General features: G+C 39.4%; 2 protein-coding genes and 2 pseudogenes across 4 annotated transcripts; 1 reads left to right on the forward strand and 3 right to left on the reverse strand.

The window, feature by feature from the left end:
• Positions 1–2,400: 2,400 nt before the first annotated feature.
• LOC134206592 (serine/threonine-protein kinase MARK2-like) lies at positions 2,401–3,614 on the reverse strand (annotated as a pseudogene).
• Positions 3,615–9,845: 6,231 nt separating this feature from the next.
• Positions 9,846–10,697, forward strand: LOC134205193 (large ribosomal subunit protein uL11m). The gene is made up of 2 exons (XM_062680218.1): positions 9,846–9,960; positions 10,017–10,697. The coding sequence occupies exon 2, from the start codon at positions 10,025–10,027 to the stop codon at positions 10,613–10,615; it is 591 nt and encodes a 196-aa protein (XP_062536202.1). The 5' UTR covers positions 9,846–9,960; positions 10,017–10,024; the 3' UTR covers positions 10,616–10,697.
• Positions 10,698–11,704: 1,007 nt separating this feature from the next.
• Positions 11,705–13,728, reverse strand: LOC134205192 (ribosomal RNA processing protein 36 homolog). Of its 3 annotated transcripts, none has more exons than XM_062680216.1 (3): positions 13,591–13,728; positions 13,381–13,529; positions 11,705–12,573 (listed from the first exon to the last, which is right to left on the reverse strand). In XM_062680216.1, exons 1-3 carry the CDS (start codon positions 13,631–13,633, stop codon positions 11,866–11,868), a joined length of 900 nt encoding a protein of 299 aa, XP_062536200.1. In that variant the 5' UTR covers positions 13,634–13,728; the 3' UTR covers positions 11,705–11,865. The 3 variants fall into 3 exon arrangements, with proteins under 3 accessions (XP_062536200.1, XP_062536199.1, XP_062536201.1); XM_062680215.1 differs by having other exon boundaries at positions 13,381–13,525; positions 13,587–13,714; XM_062680217.1 differs by having other exon boundaries at positions 13,587–13,714.
• Positions 13,729–15,836: 2,108 nt separating this feature from the next.
• Positions 15,837–16,764, reverse strand: LOC134206593 (ER membrane protein complex subunit 3-like; annotated as a pseudogene).
• Positions 16,765–19,058: the final 2,294 nt, after the last annotated feature.

A 19,058-nucleotide genomic window follows, 5' to 3' on the forward strand; every position in this document is an offset into this window, starting at 1 on the left:
TTTCGACCTCAACAGTAAGGCCGTCCTCAGTGTCTCGTACTTGACTCGACTCGTCGTCGAGTCGAGTCAAGTACGAGACACTGAAGACGGTTTTACTGTTGAGGTTGAAATACGTATCTGTCAAGATACAATTAAGTGGTGGAATTCAATGGGATTGTACAAACTCGTCTTATGACAAGGAAACCAATCAAGCAATTAATCATTTAAGCAAGATACCAGTGAACTAACCAACCAATAAACCAATCAAGCAACCAACCATTCAAGCAAGTTACCAATCAAGCAACCAATCAGTAAAGTAACCAATTATCCAATCAAGCAACTAATTAACCAGCAAATCAACCAAACAACAAACGAATCAAGTAACCAACTAACCAATCAAACAAACAATCATTCTAACCCACTTCCAATTTATCATGCAACCATTAACCAATCTACCAATCAACCAACCAACCATTCAAGCAAGCTACCAATCAACTTCCAACCAATCAAGCAATTAAACATCTAACCAACTAACAAGTCAACTAATCAATCAATCAACCAACCAAATAATCAACCAATCAAGCAACCAAAAAACAAATAATCAACTAACCAGCAGACCAATCAACCAAGCAACCAATCATTCAACCATTCAAGCAAGCTACCAATCAATTAAAAAATAAATCAAGCAACCAATTAACCTATCAAGCCACTAACCAACCAATTAGGCAGCCAACCAATCAAACAACTAACCAATCAAGCAAACAATCATTCAAGACCACTTCCAATCAATCAAGCAACCATTAACCAATCAAGCAACTAACGAATCAAACAAGCTATAAATCAACCAACCAACTTATCAAGCAAATAATCATTTCATCAACTAACAAATCAATCAATCAACCAACCAACTAACCAATCACCCATCCAAGCAACCAACAAAACAACTAATCAACTAACAAGCCGACCAACCAAATAACCCACCAATTAAGCAACCAATTAATCAATCAAGAACCAATCAACCATATAACCAACGAATCAAGTAACCTACTAACCAATCGAGCTACCAATCAAAAGCAATCAATAAACCAACCAACTAATTGACCAAAAACCAACTGATTCACCATTCCAGAAACAAACAAAACAACTAATCAACTAACCAGCCGACCATCCAATTAGGCAACCAATCATTCAACCATTCAAGCAAGCTGCAAATCAATAAATCAATCAAGCAACTAATCAACCAACCAATCAACCAAACAACAAACGGATCAAGTAACCAACTAACCAATCAAGCAAACAATCATTCAAGCCCACTCGAGCTACCAATCAAAACACAATCAATAAACCAACCAACAAATAGACCAACCAAACAACCAACTGATCCACCATTCAAGCAACCAACAAAACAACTAATCAACTAACCAGCCGACCAACCAATCATTCAACCATTATTTAAGCAAGCTACCAATCAATAAATCAAGCAACCAATTAACCAATCAACCAACCAAACAATCAAGCAACTAATCAATCAAACAACAAACGAATCAAGTAATCAACTAACCAATCAAGCAGCCAACCATTCAAGCAAGCTACCAACCAACCATTCAACTAACTAACCAAACATTCAATCATTCAAGGAAGCTACCAATCAATCAAGCAACGAATTAACCAATCAAGCAACTAACCATTCAACCAACAAAGCAACCAATCAATCAAATAACTAACGAATCAAGTAACCAGCTAACCAATCAAGCAACTAACCATTCAACCAACAAAGCAACCAATCAATCAAATAACTAACGAATCAAGTAACCAGCTAACCAATCGAGCAACCTACTATTCAAGCCCACTTCCAATCAATCAAGCAACAAACCAATCAATCAACCAACCAATAAACCATTTGAGCAAGCTACCAATGAACTAGTGGGTTCTCCTTAGCCGTGCGGTAAGACGCGCGGCTACAAAGCAAGACCATGCTGAGGGTGGCTGGGTTCGATTCCCGGTGCCGGTCTAGGTAATTTTCGGATTGAAATTGTCTCGACTTCCCTGGGCATAAAGAATCATCGTGCTAGCCTCATGATATACGAATGCTAAAATGGTAACCTGGCTTAGAAACCTCGCAGTTAATAACTGTGGAAGTGCTTAATGAACACTAAGCTGCGAGGCGGCTCTGTCCCAGTGTGGGGATGTAATGCCAATAAGAAGAAGACCAATGAACTAACCAACCAATAAGCATCTAATCAATCAACCAACCCACCAATCAAGCAACCAACCATTCAAGCTAGCTACCAATCAACCAAGCAAGCAATGTACCAAGAAATCAACTAATCCACCATTCAAGCAACCAACAAAACAACTAATCAACTAACCAGCCTACTTACCAATCAACCAATCAAGCAACCAATCATTCAACCATTCAAGCCGGAGGGGATTCTTTCGGGAATCCTGGGGAAATTCATTCGGGATTATTCTTTAAAACGAGATAGTTTTTTTTCTCTGTAAAATTCCTGAGCGTTTCTAAATTCCTTCCAATATCAATAAACCTAACTGCCAGCGGTTCCTTTTCGTGCTTTCCGATAAATTGCACACGCAAAACAACAAATTTACTTCGTTCCTGTTGGTGCAGGACATTCGAATCGTGTGTTGGAGTTGGTAGTAAGTCTTTGCAGGAAAGTTTTGCCGATTACGTTGGTGAGTCGCCTACGTTGGTTCCGGCAATGGCATATGTCGTACTGTTACGGGATCTGGATTGACCCGAGTGGAAAGTCGATCGCGATGGAATATTCCTGGGAAATGCAACCGGTTGTCTGGAATAATTAACGGCTGGTGTAAGACTATTGAGATTCACCATGGTGTTATCCGTGGTGGCATTTGTCTTTTCCGTCGAGGACGTCTTCTCGTACAGCGTCGTGGACCGCCTTGGCATCATGCCGCCGGCACTGGGCCCAACCGTCCGGTTGCCGTTGCCGGAGTCGAACTGGTGCTACGCGGTTTCGCCGGGCTGGAGATCGATGAATTATCTGCCGATGTGAATGGTTTGGAGCGGTTTGGTTATGCTCGACGCCGGCCTCTGGTTTTGTGCGGCTAATCTGGCAGTGTTCTCCTTCTTCTGTCGTTTGAAATTACTGCTAACTGACATCCGTTCCGAGATGCCACTGCTGGCCTTCGAGCTGTGATTATTACTGCCGGAGTTGTCAACCGCCGTGGGACCGGACCCAATGGCTGCCGATGCATCGCGTTGTTGCCACCGCCACCAGGCAGCGGTCACTGCTGCTGTCGGTCCGACACGTAAGGTTACACTGCCACTGGAGGCTCGTTTGATAGGTTTTGTGCTCGATGCAGATATTAATATTATACTTCGATGCACACCTCGGTACCTGGGACTTTCCTCTTGGGGGTAGCTAGCGGCGGCACCCTCATTGCCGGCGATATTACGTAGTGACAGAGACGATCCGGGCCGGGAGCCGTCGGACTCGGGGTCCGTACTCTTTCTTCCGAGTAGCAGATAAATGGTCAAAACATCAACAATGCTCACGACAAGCAAACACTTTGTTTAAATAAAATGAATAAAATCAACCGAAAAGTTGTGCGACACGCGAGGAAAAACATTGAACTGTCATGACAGATGATGTCATGATGCATTAGACTCTGATCGTAGCCAAAACATATCAGAGGTAAACAAAATGAAAATGACAACTGTTGTCAAACTGACGTGGTTCGAATTGAGGGGCTTCTCAATGGTCGAGTGATTGTAATAATTGTAATCCGTCACTCCCCAGGGGTATATAGTGGTGCCCGGAAAAATGGCCACCCCTCCGTCTATGTATTCGTCAATGAGGATACTATCTGAATTCCTTGAGAAATTCTCTCTGAATTCCTTATGTTATTCTTTTGGACTTACTAAAGTTATTCTTTCAATGTTTTTGCCTTTCTCGTACAACTAAGTTGTACCGAAAGGCTATCATTTCACTCCAAAATCGAACTTTTGATAGAAGTCCCGGAGACCCATAGTGTTATATACCATTCGACTCAGCTCGATTAGCTGAACAAATGTCTGTCTGTCCGTGTGTGCGTGTGTGTGTATATGTGTGTGCGTGTGTGTGTGCACAAAATGCCATAAAAAACATTAGCCAAATTTTCACATAGAAACTCTTAACCGATTTTCTTGCAACAAGTTGCATCCGACAGAGACTAAAACGCTGTTGATCACTATTGAATTTCATAATAATTGCAAACTGCAAAAAATAGATAATATTAAAATAGTGATGAGACATAGTCACATAGAACAATAATGTGTTATGAAAAATGCCTTGCATCTACACTGCCAAAAATATCTATATAAGATATATGTGCCGCCGTTATAAATTTTTGCAATAGCTCCACCCTAATATAATCAATATAGAACCACACATAAAATAAATAATTGCTAATTCGAGACCACACATAAAGTTTATTTGGACATATATTTTATTAGCAGTTCGCGTGGAGAATGGTTATGTGTGCGCTGATATACATCATAAGTTAAATCTATGAATTTTTGCCAATAAATATGTGTGGATTTTTAGTAGTGTATGAATATTTTATCCGTGGCTTCCCATTAACAGTTTCATCGTACTATAAAGATGCTCGTGTTGCACGCATTTAGGCGTAAGTATGCTCTTCGTTCAGTTTCATAGTACTATGAAATTGTCCGAAAGTCAAAATTCGAACATAGGAAATTCGAGAAACTTTTGGCAGCGCCATCTGTCGTCTACTAGTGTAAATTTTCTATCATAACATTAGACGGTGTAATTGTTTTGCTTTTCTTGTACATCATCGAGGTGTAAGCGTAAAGGCTACATTTATTACCTTTTGCGCGAGAAAGGCGCCATCACCGCTAGGTGGGTTAATCTGGGTTTTTTTCGTGAAATTGGTTTTGAATTCCTGGAGAATTGTTTCGAGAATGCTGGACGGACTTCTTCAGGAATCCAAGACGAATTCCGTCGGAAATGCCGATCGGACTTCTTAGGAAATCCTGAATGATTTCTGTAGTAAATCTTGGGAAAACTCCTTCGGAAATACGAGAAGGATTCCTTTGATAATTCTGATCAGTTCCTTCGGGAATCCTGGGCGTAACTTTGGTTGGGTTGCCTTGGAAATACTGGGCAGATGCTATAATAAATCCTAAAACAAATCTTCCGAGCATACCGGCTTCCAGGAATCCAGTAAGTGATTTCTTCGTCGGTCCAGTAAGGACTCCAACGGGAATCCACTAATCCTGTGAATTTCTTTTACCAGTGGATTTCAGAAATTCATTAGGGATTCCTTTGACGATCTAATAATGATTCCTTTGGGAATTCAGTGATGATTTTTTCAGGAGGGTCAAGTAACGATTTCTGCAAGGATTCAATAGGGATTGTTTTGACGATTCGTCGAGGTTACGGTAACGAATCCTTTGGGAATCCAGTAGATTTTCTTTTCAACTATCCTGTAATCTCGCCTGTAATGATAATTTTGGAAATTTGATTTCAGTGGGAACTCTTTTTGAATCAAGTATTTTTTTTTTTAATATAAGAGGGATTATTTCGGGAATCAAGTAGGGATTACTCCGGGAAAGCAGTATTGATTCCATAAAGAATTCAGTGGGAACTCATTTGGGAATCCAGTAGGGGTTTCTTCGGGATTTCAGCTGGGTTTCCTTCGGGGATCCAGTAGGAATTCATTCGGGTTCTAGCAACTATTCCCTTGGAAATTTAGTTGGGATTACTCCGGGATCCTGTCCTAGAGAATCCTTTGGTAATTCAATGGGAATTCCTCCAGGAAACCATATTCTTCCGGAAATCGAGTAGGGATTTCAGCTGAGTTTCCTTTGAGATTGGTGAACAGAATGCTTGTGGATCCAATAGCGATTTGGTCGAGGATCCATTAGGGATTCCTTTGGGAATCAAGTAGAGATTCCTTGGGGATCTGGTGAAGGTTGCTTCTGGATTGTTAGTTGGGATTCCTTCGATGATCGAGTAGAAAATCCTTCGGAGATACAGTAACGTTTCTTTCGGGAATCCAGTATGGATTCCCTCCAGTAAAGCCCAAAACTCAACACAACGGAACGGCGACGGAAACGGCAAATTTGACAGAAAATATATGGGCTAACTGTCAAATTTTCCGTTTCCGTCGCCGTTCCGTCGTATTGCGTTTGGGGCTTAACAACTCCTTTTGAAATTTAGAGGAGATTCCTTCGGAAATCTACTAGCAATTTCTTCGGGATCGCGTAGAAATTCTTTTTGAGGATGCAGTAGGGAACTATAGGAACTTCCAATGGAATGCCTGGAGGAATATTAGGGGGATTCCTGGAGAAAATAAAGGAGGATTTTTTGGAGGAACTTACAAAGAAATGTCCGAAGAATCTTTAGGAAGAATTATTGAAAGTATTTCTGGAGAATCTTCCGAAGGAATTCCTGGAGGAACTTCCGATGAAATGACCGGAGAAACATTAGGAGGAATTCCTGGAGAAACTTCCTGGAGAAACTTCCAAAAAAATTCCTGAAGGAACTTGCGAAAAATTCCCGTAAGAACTTGCGATGGAATACTCGAACTTCCTAGAGAAACTTCCGGAGGAATTCCTGAAAAAACTTTCGAAGGACTTCGTGTACGAACTTTCGAAGGAATTCCTGGAGGAACTACTGAAGGAATTCCTAGAGAAACTTTTGAGGGAATTCCTGAAGGAACTTTCGAAGGAATTCCTGAAATAATTTCCGAAGTAATTCCCGGACGAACCTTCGATGGAATGCAGGAACATTCGAAGAAATGCCAAGAGGATCTCAAGAAAAAAAATCTGGAGGAACTTTAGAAAGAAGCTTATGAAGAAATGCCCGGAGAATCACCAGAAAGAATTACTGGAACAACTTTAAGAGGAACTTCAGAAGGAACTCCTGGAGAAACATCCGAAGGAATTCCTTAAGGATTTTCCGAATGAATTCCTGAAAGAACTTGCCAAGAAATTCCCGTGGAACTTCCGATGGAATGCCAGGAGGAACATTAGGAGAAATTCATGGAGAAACTAACGGAGGAATTCCTGGAGGAACTTACAAAGAAATCTCTGAGGATCTTTAGGAAGAATTACTGATGGAATTTCCGGAGGAATTCCTTGAGAAACTTCCCGAGAAATTCATGGAGCAACATACGGATGAAATTCTGGAAGAACTTGCGAAGGAATTTCCGAAGGCATTCCTGGAGGAACTTCCTAAAAAATGCCTTAAGGAATTTCAGGAGGAACTTCCGGAAAAATTTCTGGAGGAACTTTCGAAGGAATCCCTGGAAAAACTTACAAAGAAATGCTCGGAGGATCTTCTGGAAAGATTACTGAAGAAACTTTCGAAGAAATTCCTGGAGGAACTTCCGATGGAAACCCTGAAGGAACTTCCGAAGAAAATCCTGGAGGAACTTTCTATAAAATGGAGGAACTTACGAAGAAATGCCAAGAGGATCTTAAGGAAGAATTTCTGAAGGAACTTCCGAAGGAATTCCTGGATGAATTTCCGAGAGGAATTCCTGGTAGAGCTTTTGAAAGGATTTCCTGGAGGATCTTCCAAACGAATTCCAGGAAGGAATTAATCTTAAGGAAGATTTTCTGGAGCAGCTTTAGAAAAAAGCTTACGAAGAAAGGCCCGAAGAATAAGAAATACTTGAAAATTTTTAGGAGGAACTTCCGAAGGAATTCCCTGAGAAATATTAGAAGGAATTCCTGGATAAACTAACGCACATGTGTCCCCCATATTAAGAGCTGGTATAGTAAATTCCCGATTAATCGATTACTCTCGATTCTTGTCGATTATTGAATCGATTAATAAAAGATATTTTAGTTACTAGATAAAGATTGTCGCTGTCGTCGCTGTCCGGAACATCTTTTGCTGGCGAGGATAGGGGAGCTAAATGTCAAAGAAGGAAAATCCAAACGATTTGACAGGTATGTACCACACATGTTTCGGACAGCAGAACAAAGGGAACCGAAGCGACAATCTTTATCTAGTAACTAAAATATCTTTTCGATTAATCGTTACACTGAGAAAAGCTTTATAGTAGAAACTACCATTTCAGGGGTAATATTGAGAATGGTACCGACACAGAGAAACAGACGTCTCACTCAACATATGTTCCATCGTTCACCTTTTTAACGGTTTATTTAACTTTTTGTAGGTGGTCAATCGGCCACCGATGGCGCTTTCATCGATTTTGCTTGTGTTTGACGTTTGCACACTATTGTGTATCCGGAATAAATTTATACCGCTTTTTATACCGAAGTTGGATTTTTCTCCAGATACAGGCAACTTTCCCAACTTCGGAAGTAGTGCGCTGGATTTGCCTAAAGATGCGCTAAACAACGCATCAATTAGTTTGACAAATAAAACTTCGGAAGAAAGTTCGGTTCGGAAGTCCCGACTTCCGAATTCTAACTTGGTGCTACGCCGACAATACCTCCATCTGGTTGCCGCTTGGTCACTCACCGGGATTTTAGCATTGGGCGACAATGTTTTCGTGACGATGATTTTGATTGCAATTTGTTCTAAGTGAGACGTCTGTTTCTCTGTGGTACCGACGTTTTTCAACCGAAGCGCCAATCGTCTTAAAATAACTAAAATATGGTCTATCTTACTATAAAAACAGTATATTCAACCGCTTACATGGTTATTCTTACTGAAAATATAGTAAAATTGTGTAGTAAAATCAACTATTTTGTTTGAGTCTACACTCAGCGAACTGGACTATCGAAATTCATAACCGGCGCCTTATGAATATTCGACTTATTCCACAATCAGTGCTTCTTATACGCAGTTACCTCTTCGAATACCCAAGCGTCGATAAGCGTGTGGTCTACATACCGGCCTCCCGACCCCGACGTCCATGGTTCGAATCAAGGATGTTAACGATCATTCAGTAATTCGCGTTCGATCATTTAGTAGTTTGTCAATAACACATTCCAGAAGCTGAATTTCAAATCATGTTGTATGGTGGACTTCTAGTGCGAAGGTTTTTCTACAATTTTGCCTAATGGTTCGTTATTAGAATTCAACTAATAACGTAGTTAGAGTGCTAGTTTTAGTAACTTAAACTAAATGATTGGAATTTTGTTATCATTTAGTCTAAGTTACTGAGACTATAGCTATAACTCCGTTACTAAAGGAATTCAAACGACGAATCATTGGGAAGAGTTGTAGAAAAACCTTCACACTAGAAGTCCACCATACAACATATTTTGAAATTCAGCTTCTGGAATGTGTTATTGACAAACTACTAAATGATCGAACGCAAATTACTGAATGATCGTTAACATCCTTGGTTCGAATCCAGTCTGCCGCACTTCACGTTTTTTTAAATGAAAATCATCATTCATAAGGGCCCATTCACAAATTACATAACGCTTTAGGGGGTGGGAGGGTATCTGCCCGAACGTTACGACCCATACAAATTTTAGAACCCTTCCATACAAAACACGTTACGAGGGGGTGGGTGGGGGTTAAAAATGGTCTATTTTAGCGTTATGTAATTTGTGAATGAACCCTAAGGCAACATATTGAAATTCATACCGATTCCTTGTGGCAAATTTCCATAGAGCGTTTTATTGAAAATCGTAAGTCCATTTTCCTCAGTGTATGCTAAATAACAATTTTTGTGGTGAAATTGAAAATAATGTCAATCAGATTTACTACATTTATGGTAAAATTAAGCGATTTGTCCCTTCAGTTGAAAAAACGTCGGTACTGTTCTTAATTTTACCATAAAATTGTAATTTCTACTACAAAGTTTTTTTTCAGTGTAGGAAGTAATCGATTCAAAATTAATCGATTATCACAACGATTAATCGATTAATCGAAGTAATCGATTAATTTGCGACATCTCTAGACAGATCTGACAGTTTGAAGCAAAACAAACAGGCCGAGGTCCAGTGCGGTGTTATACAATTTTAATCCAAAAAAATATTGGCAATCTATTCGATAATTTACTTTTGTAAGTATTAGAAGATTACCTTTTCATGATACTGAGGTTAACAAAATACTTTGCAGAATTGGAAATGTCTAAAGCAGCAGGCAGACTAAAGTCACTTAAAAAAAGTATTGACAAAATCAATCACTCCAGTAAGCTCCGAACAAACATCCCGGCGGGTATGGCCATTGCGGGACCTCCACTTGGGCCAATGCTCGGTCAACGTGGTATCAATATAGCAGCATTCTGCAAAGACTTTAACGAACGGACTAAAGATTATAAGGAAGGCATTCCACTTCCATGTCGTGTGGCTGTCACATCCGATCGCACTTACGAGCTAACAATTCACGCACCCCCGGCAACATTCCTTCTAAAGCAGGCAGCTGGAATACAGAGAGGGGCAATGAATCCCGGCCAAGAAGTGGCAGGCAAAATCACACGGAAACATCTGTACGAGATTGCCCAGATTAAGCTTCAGGATCCACCAAATGCCTTGTTGACGCTCGAACAGATGTGTAAAGCACTGGTAGGGGTTGCTCGGACGTGTGGCATTGAAATTGTTAACGAAATGGATGCTACCGAGTACCAGGCATTTCTAGAGGAACGAAAAGAAATTGTGGAAGCACAGCGTAAAGAGCTACAGGAGAAGAGAGAGGCCAGAATGCTACGAATGGGTTAACGTAGATCAGAAATGCATATGTTGGTAAATAGCAGAGAAAAATAAGCATAAATCGTAATAGAACTTTGAGAAAGCTGGTAAACTTATAGTATAATCTAATCGAATACAAACGAATCCTTCAAATAATTGGGTTAGGGATGACGTTCAATTATATTTCTTTTCAATATTGAGGCTTACATGAGCATTTGGGCTCATAGCCTATTCAGATTACGTTTTCTTCTTCTTCTATGGCTCTACATTCCAACTGGAACTTGGCCTGCTTTTCAAGTATTCTATTACCATTTCCTCAGTTATTATTTGAAAGCTTTTCTATGCCCACCATTGCATGAGTATGAATCTTGTGTGGCAAGTACAATGGATACACTATGTCCAGGATTTCGAGAAAGTTTCCAATCCGAAAACATCCTAGACCGGACCGAGAATCGAACTCGCAATCTCCGGATTAGCAATCCTACGCCTTTGCTCGCAAGGCTACTGGAGACCCCCGTCATTTATGATAATAAATATCATGATAAAAAATAACTTGTTACATATCCCCATACATTTAATTTTCTTTCTCCTATTTAACACGTTAAATATAATAATAAATGGCGTAATCTGAATAGGCTTTCAGGGTTCTTGGCCGAAATTAATCAGGAAAATCTTTAAATATTTTTGGTAAATGTGTGATGGATACGAAAACATGTGGGTGTGCACCTGAGTCAGGAAAGGATTTTCAAACCTGTGTATAAATTGAAAGACTTCCTCATTCCATATCAGCTATTGATTGATTTGCTCAAACTTGCACACCCCACGGCGTATCCTTTAGGAAAAGACCCTGCGCTTCCTACACGCCATTCGCTTGGATTCAAATGGACGAATATCATTGAAGTGTGTCATCAGGCCGGCGCATTAGGCCCTTATTATGGATTCCATTGCACACTCCACAGCTTCACAGAGTACATTTTATTCACTTCACTTCATGTGGAAACGTTAATAGAACAACAAATGTAAAATGTTCGTTATGTGGAGTGACGGTCGAAATGAATGTGGCCCTTAGTTGCTCAGGAAAACATGGAGTTCTTCAAGTTAACATTTAAAACAACTGTCTCTAACTGAACGAGAATTCAATTCTGGATACAAAAATTGTATTTTACCAATAAACATATAGTTAGCTTAAATTTAAACAAGTAAAGTTTGTATTGCTAACTCTAATTTTTGAAGATGAAACATTTTTGTGTTTCTTCATTGCAGCAAAGCATTGTATTACATCAAGTAGAAAAATCCAGCTTTTTTCTGTCCTTCGACGTAATCTTTCTCTTCCGTTTATCAATGTGTTTGTCGATTTTGCCCCCTTCCTTGAGCTTATTATACTTTTCCACTAGTTCACGGGCTTTTCTAGTGCTGTTCTTTTCATAGTAAGGTTGCTTTCCGTCATCTATGGCTCTACGAGCCTGCAGTTTCTCCTCCTTGCGTTTCTTGTCCTGTTCCTTCTGTTTATTGAACTCCAAGATTTGGTTCTCTGTTCTGCGAATGGTAAATTTCAGCTGTTCTATTCTCTCCGGGTCGTTGGACTGTGCTAACTGTTTTTTGAGCGTTGTTAGCTCTTGGCTCCGCATATCATTTATGAATCCGTATTGTGCACGAAATTTTGTGCCACTAAAATAGCCCTGCTTAGCGTCGAATCGGGGATCTCTAAAGCGGGATTGTGCCACTTTTCGACTGTTTTTCGCAACTCCAAGGGCGGGCACTTTCCGTTTAGCAGTCAGCTCTTCTGGCGGTCCATCGGAATCACTTTCGTTTTTTATTATACATTTTTTCTTGTTTTGCTGCTTAATCTTCTCCAAATCAGTAGTTTTATTATCCGTTTGAGTTTTTCCAAAAACTGCTTCATTGTACACTTTTGAACCGAGGCGACGCTTCAATTGGAGTAAATCTTCAAATGACATCTGTTGGAAGTCTTTGTCAGCCATATGAATCTGTTGCAATTTGTAAAAAAGGAAGTTTGAAAGTTTTGAAAAACATTGATCTAATTCATTCCACAAAAAAAAACATGTCGTCTACATTTTCAAAGAAATGTGCTAAAAATTTGTGAAATGAAAAAGTTCAGGGAAAGTTCATGCTTCTGGGAACTTATAGTGAAATGCTTTTTGAAAATACAAAAGGATTCCTTTCGCTTCTGTAACATCTAGACCTAGAATGCGAATTCTTAAGAGAACGATGATCCCGACACATCTAACTTAAACTCTTATTTTGACTGATTCAAATATCTCCTTCTTCAATGGCTCTACATTCAAGCTGGAACTTGGCCTGCTTTTCAACTTAGTATTCTGATAGCATTACCTTATTTATTAATTAAAAGCTTTGAGTGCCCACCCATGCATTAGTATGTATCAAGTGCGGCAAATGTCGTAGCCAAGCAGTGGGTACACTATGCCTAGTGAGTCGAGAATGTTTCCCACCGAAAACAGCCTAGACCGGATACGATTTTTTTTTAATCTTTATTTAGGTGTTTTTTTTTAATTCTAGATTAAGTTCAACACCGAGGAGACCGGATACGAAAATCGAACTCGTCATCCCCGGATTGACAATTCTACTTTTATTCGCAAATCCCACTAGAAACTCCTAGGTTTAAATAATAAATACATTTATTACTGAGTAAAATGAACCTCCTGTGGGAGTAGATTTTATAGGAGATTTGCACTTAGTGTACTACACTAGTAACGCATGGTAGGAACGTGAGTGATTTCATCTATTTATACCAGTGAAATGAATTGATGGCGTACCTTTGATGGGGTTGTAGATTCTTCCTTTTCTGATTGCAGGTCCGAACTGCCGATGCTGCCTTCCTCAGCATCCAGTTCTTCTGTAGATATGTCTGACGAACTTTCCTCATCTGGCGAAGACATGTTGCTGATCGCTTGTGTGCAGCTAGCTAACAAAAAAAAGTTATTACTTTTCCAACCAAAGAATCTCTAAATCTATTTCGTACACGCAGGTTACCAAAAAGCCGCCGCTAATCACATCAATGACAAACATTCAGTCTGAAAAACAAAAACATTCCGTCAAAAAAAAACAAAAGCGCACATGTTGACGATCAAACCAATAATATTTTGACAGATTTTGACAAAATCAGTCATCAAAAGGAAACTCGAAAAATCAACAGTGGCATTAAGGTGCATCAACGCGCACATAACAAGCAAAAAAAAATTGGTTAGTCGAGGGTTAATTTAAGATAATATAAATATTATGGACCGACGATTTTCAGCAGATAACAACCCGCATAAATCCAAACGATAACCGAACGATTATTGAAACGGTTTACGTTCCACGTTGAACCATAATGTTAATGGTACTGAACCATAATCCTACTGTAGCGACTACAGTCAAGGATGTTAACGATCATTCAGTAATTTGCGTTCGATCATTTCTAGATTGCTTTGAGAATAGGTCGTATGTACAAAAGAGAGGCTCTCTTGACTTTCATTCTCTTTCGATTATTATAGAACTATACTAAAGTTTACTTCGGATTTCTTGGCAGATATCTAAAGACAATAGCTTTGTCTATCGTGCTGGAGTGAAAATGTAGCAAAATATGCAAAATTAGCTTATCTATTAGCTAAAGAGAGTGCAAGCAAAGAGAGACTCTCTTTTGCACATACGACCTATTCTCAAAGCAATCTAGATTTAGTAGTTTGTCAATAACACATTACAGAAGCTAAATTTCAAAATATGTTGTATGGTGGACTTCTAGTGCGAAGGTTTTTCTACAACTTTGCCTAATGGTTCGTTATTAGAATTCAACTAATAACGGAGTTAGAGCGCTAGTTGCAGTAACTTAAACTAAATGATTGGAATTTTGTTATCATTTTTAGTCTAAGTAACTGAAACTTTAGCTATAACTCCGTTACTGGTGGAATACAAACAACGGACCATTAGACAGAGTTGTAGAAAAACCTTCGCACTAGAAGTCCACCATACAACATATTTCGAAATTCAGCTTCTGGAATGTGTTATTGACAAAATACTAAATGATCGAACGCAAAATACTGAATGATCGTTAACATCCTTGACTACAGTTTTCGTAGACCAGACTGTATGAGCAACACGGGTTGTTAAGAATGTTGACCGTAAGAAAAAAAAACGATTTTCTTCATATACATTTTTGGATGAAAGATTTTATTAGTATTATATTGATTATGGTTCGTAGACTGTAAACCTCAAATGTACACATTTTGAACACCCCCAATTAAGCTCTTAAAGGCTAGTACGCTGCTGAAAAGTACTGTGCAAAAAGATAGGACACGGAATGATTCCGCTACTGAAATTTCGTAAGCAGTACGGAGCCAAAAAGTAAAGCAAATTTCGGAACGCTAATAACGCATGCTGGGTAAAGTAAATGGAGCTGTCACTTTTCCTTACCGAAAAATATGCCGTACGGAAAAGTGACACTTCTCCCATACTGAATCAGCTGTCAAATTTCCCTTGGTAATTTGATCAAATTTTCCGTAAACCCATTCCGTAAGAGCAGCGTACTAAGCTTAAAAGTCGAATTATCAATTCACTCTGATTAAATAATTGTGCTGAAGCAAAGCCTTGAAGAATATCTAAAAGCGAACAGGAATCTACCTCGAAAAGACTTGGGCCCGTATAATACCCAAGTAACCACCAAGCATTAATTAATGCATTTAATCAATCACAGATCAGCATGTTAAATGCTAACTGCATTAGATCAGTTTTACCGATGTAAAGGTGCATTTATTCATTGCCTGTCAAGCAACGATACACTAGTTCAGCGTTACGAATGCAGAAATGCATTACTTATGTTTTATTTCAACATGTCAAAGTAATGAAGCATTATTTCAATCGTAAAAGGGCCTTTTTCCACTTTAAGTCAACTTTAATGGCTGTATTATTTGCAAGCACATATACACACTTAACCAGCTTTTCGATGTTCGGTATTTTGTTTACTGAGTTTCAACTGCAAAATTTCTTTTTTACTGAAATACTAGTTTTTTAATGGACCTCCAATGATTTTCAGTAATAAATTCCCGAGTTTCGGTAAAAAAATATGTTTATGGCTCTGACGTTTACTTATTTTTACTGGACAAATCATTAAATCTGTAAATTGCTGAACTGTACAAAAAGTCGGTAGAAATCAAAACAGCAGCACCGGTGAAAAATGAAAAATTACCGACTAGTCATTAGAAAAACACTGAACACAATTAGTGCACTTTGCTTTTGTTTACTTTGTTATTTATTACCACTTTGTCGGACGCAAGTCTTATTTGACGATTTTCTAAAGTGAAAAATAATCGCTAACCATTAAAAATAACAACTAATTGCCATATTTAGCTTCGATTCTAGTTTTTGATAGCAGCCTCTTCTCGGCTGTGGTAGACAGCATCTGACGGGGATACGCAACTGGCCGCCATCAGCATCTCCATTTCAATGTTCGTCTCTGAGCATTATGGTACTCGGTGATTTCGAGCGCCTCCCCTCGCTCGGCGGCTTTGAGATGCGGCATTACTACCGTTGCTCCGGACACCTAGTCTATGAACCAGTATGTAGATGCTTTTCAGACCCTAGGATCTCAGACCGAACACGTTCAAAAAGTACCACGACGCGGATGATACCCATACCAATTCGATACCCAGCTGCAGCATCGCGGCTTGAAGCGCAGCGTCAGCGGGAATGGAACCGTCGTCGTCACCAGCCCAGAAATAACCAATTGATCCACCGATCACTATTATCGGTAGAACATTGATGTAGTTACCTTTGACTATGTCGGACAACATTGCAGTCCAGTTAGGACAGGGCGAATCCAGTTTCTCATAGAGGTTGCTGACGTTGATCATCTTTCTCTTGCACGCGCACGGAGGGGATAGGATTTGTTTTCATCGGGAAACGCTTCCGAAGCGTTTCCCGATGAAAACAAATCCTATCCGTTATGTGCGCGTGCAAGAGAAAGATGATCAAACGTCAGCAAGCTCTATTGTTGAAGTAATGCCGTCGCATATAGCAAACGACTGCGGGGTGAGGTATTTGCCGTTCTCGCGGAGAAGCCGCGTGCGGATGATTATCTGGCTGTCTTGAATCTGTGTCAATTCGACCTTTTTCTGGGCAGAGATCAATATCGAAAAGTAGTGGCAGATGATTACGACCAGAAAGGTGGATATTCAGGATCGACAGAAACACCCAACTCTGCAATGTCTGCAAAATCTAGCAGAATTTATCACAAAATCCCTGAAATTTCCCCATAGCACTTATATATTTTCAATCAGTAAAATATTTCCCAAAAAATAAATCCTCATTTACTGACTAACTCAGTTATGTTCACATAAACAAACTACCTTCATTACCGATTGTAATGTTTATTTGACATTTCTCGTTTATGCTGACAACTCAGTAATGCAAAATATTGCTGTTAAAATTACTGGGTGATCCGTAGTCCAAAAACTCAGTAAAATTTTACCGACTCCGGTAAAATAAAGTAGCTGTGTAGCTCCATGGTTACTTGGGTAGTACTTTCGGCTATTTACAATTGTGTGTGTATCTACCGGTGCACTCGTCGAAACGGTTTAAATGCTACGCGCCGCGCCATCTTTTTACTTCTATCATTCGCATCGCACGCGCACCGTACATTGTACCCCTCCCATCCGTTCACGGCAACTTGCCGTAAAATTCGAGCGGAAAATACCACCCGTGAAAATTGCAGATGCGCAGATTCGTGGGCGGAAATGATTGTGACTAAACGGCAGTGCAGTGGACATCGGCTTAAAATCGTCGGCATGTTGCCCCATTGGTATAGTTTAATTCGCGAATCGGACCGAAGCCTAAGCGTTCACATTTCAGACACGCTACGTCTGAATATTCTGCCGCAACCTCGGGAGAAAAATACCAGCCATCAGCACCGATGCGAACACTCGTAGGAAGGATCGTGACCTAAGCAACAATGCAATGGAGAGCACCACATCGGCGGGATAAACCGATAAACCGATTCTCCGACGATAAGGACCGGGTTGACTGTGATAGCCCATAACTAGAAAATGGACATTCCGTGTATTTTTTCCAGTTTTTTTCGTATCCGATTACCCACTATGTACCGTGGTTAGTTTTCCCCAATTTATATTTTTGTTATAATTATCACCCTTACAAAAATAAAGAGATGTTTTATATCTTCCTAAAAAAAACTGTGTTTCATGAAATTTTATGTAAATATCAACAAAGAAAAGAAAAAGAATAAGCAACATGGTACCCACATCTAGGAGAAGTCTAGAAGACCCGTGGTATTCGATTCTAGAAGATATCGAGGTAATATCTAAGAGACCACTCCTGTCATATCGGTCAAACGGTCTACTCGTCTAAAATTTGAGGTAGACACCGGTTTAAACGGTTGTTGCATTTGAGGCGGATTTGAGGTCTGACAGGCTCTAGAAATCGACCAAAAATATCTAGGAGACTAATTTTTTTGTCTCAGAGATATCACGGGAGATTTCTAGAAGACCTTCCCGAGCGGATTATCTTTCGATTGACATGCATAAATAAGATGATTCCCGCATTCTAAATTCTGAATTTCAACTTTTTGCGTGCATTTTGAGATTTTCAGCGATGTATGCTTCAAAGCGTAACGCATCGTAACGTTTGCCTGCTTGCCCAAACTGATTTCATAAAAAAATAATCTAAATTTTGTTATTTTCGCACATGCAATTATAAAGTTGAACAAATGCAGAACAACATTATTCTCTTGAAGCCATCAGTGATGGAATTATAGCCGAATTAGCATCACCCGGATAAAAGTGTACCAGCCTATGTACATAGTGTAAACGATTGAATTACCACAGACAAACAGACATAACACTCGTCAAATTTCCATCGTTTACTGATTTACTGGTCATTTCAAATAATCATTAGTTGGCCAATCGATCACTCGTGGCGCGCGCATCGTTTTTGCTCGAGTTTGACGTTTGCTCACTACCGCCATCTGGTTCGTGATTTGCCCAACTAACTGAAATCAACAGATGTCGTTAGTGTTTGAACGACGATTAATTTGATAAGTAAATGTTCAATGTGTTATGTCTGTTTGTCTGTGGAATTACCATATGCTCTACGGTATACAATAAGATATATTGTTTCTTGATGGTTGTCCATATTCTATCAACATCGTGGATATAATACGTCAACATAGTTCTCTAATGTAACAATACTTCCAATTGTTTTTAGAACATTTACTGTATAAATTTTAATCAATGATAACTTCTGAAAATGTTGTTCAAATTGCATATAAGCATATAACAATATTTATCCCATTGCCGCAAATATGCATTGTTTTTCTTAAAATTTCATTGTTGAACGGTAGAGCCGTCATAATTAAGAAATCCAATATTGTATTGTTTTACTATAAAAATACAATTCAATGTAATGTAATTTGAACGGTTTTCTTCGGATATTTCAACAATATATT

This window comes from Armigeres subalbatus, chromosome 1 (assembly GCF_024139115.2).
Source record: "Armigeres subalbatus isolate Guangzhou_Male chromosome 1, GZ_Asu_2, whole genome shotgun sequence".
NCBI classification, from domain to species: domain Eukaryota; kingdom Metazoa; phylum Arthropoda; class Insecta; order Diptera; family Culicidae; genus Armigeres; species Armigeres subalbatus.

Bases quoted from the DNA above. Each gene is read 5' to 3' on its own strand.
- LOC134205192 (XM_062680216.1), bottom strand. From the start codon at position 13,633: ATGTTTGTCATTGATGTGATTAGCGGCGGCTTTTTGGTAACCT. The intron at 13,530-13,590 runs GCGTGTACGAAA...TTTTTTTGTTAG, and splicing joins CGGCGGCTTTTTGGTAACCT to CTAGCTGCACACAAGCGATC. The intron at 12,574-13,380 runs GTACGCCATCAA...AAATTGCAACAG, and splicing joins AATCTACAACCCCATCAAAG to ATTCATATGGCTGACAAAGA.
- LOC134205193 (XM_062680218.1), top strand. From the start codon at position 10,025: ATGTCTAAAGCAGCAGGCAGACTAAAGTCACTTAAAAAAAGTATTGAC.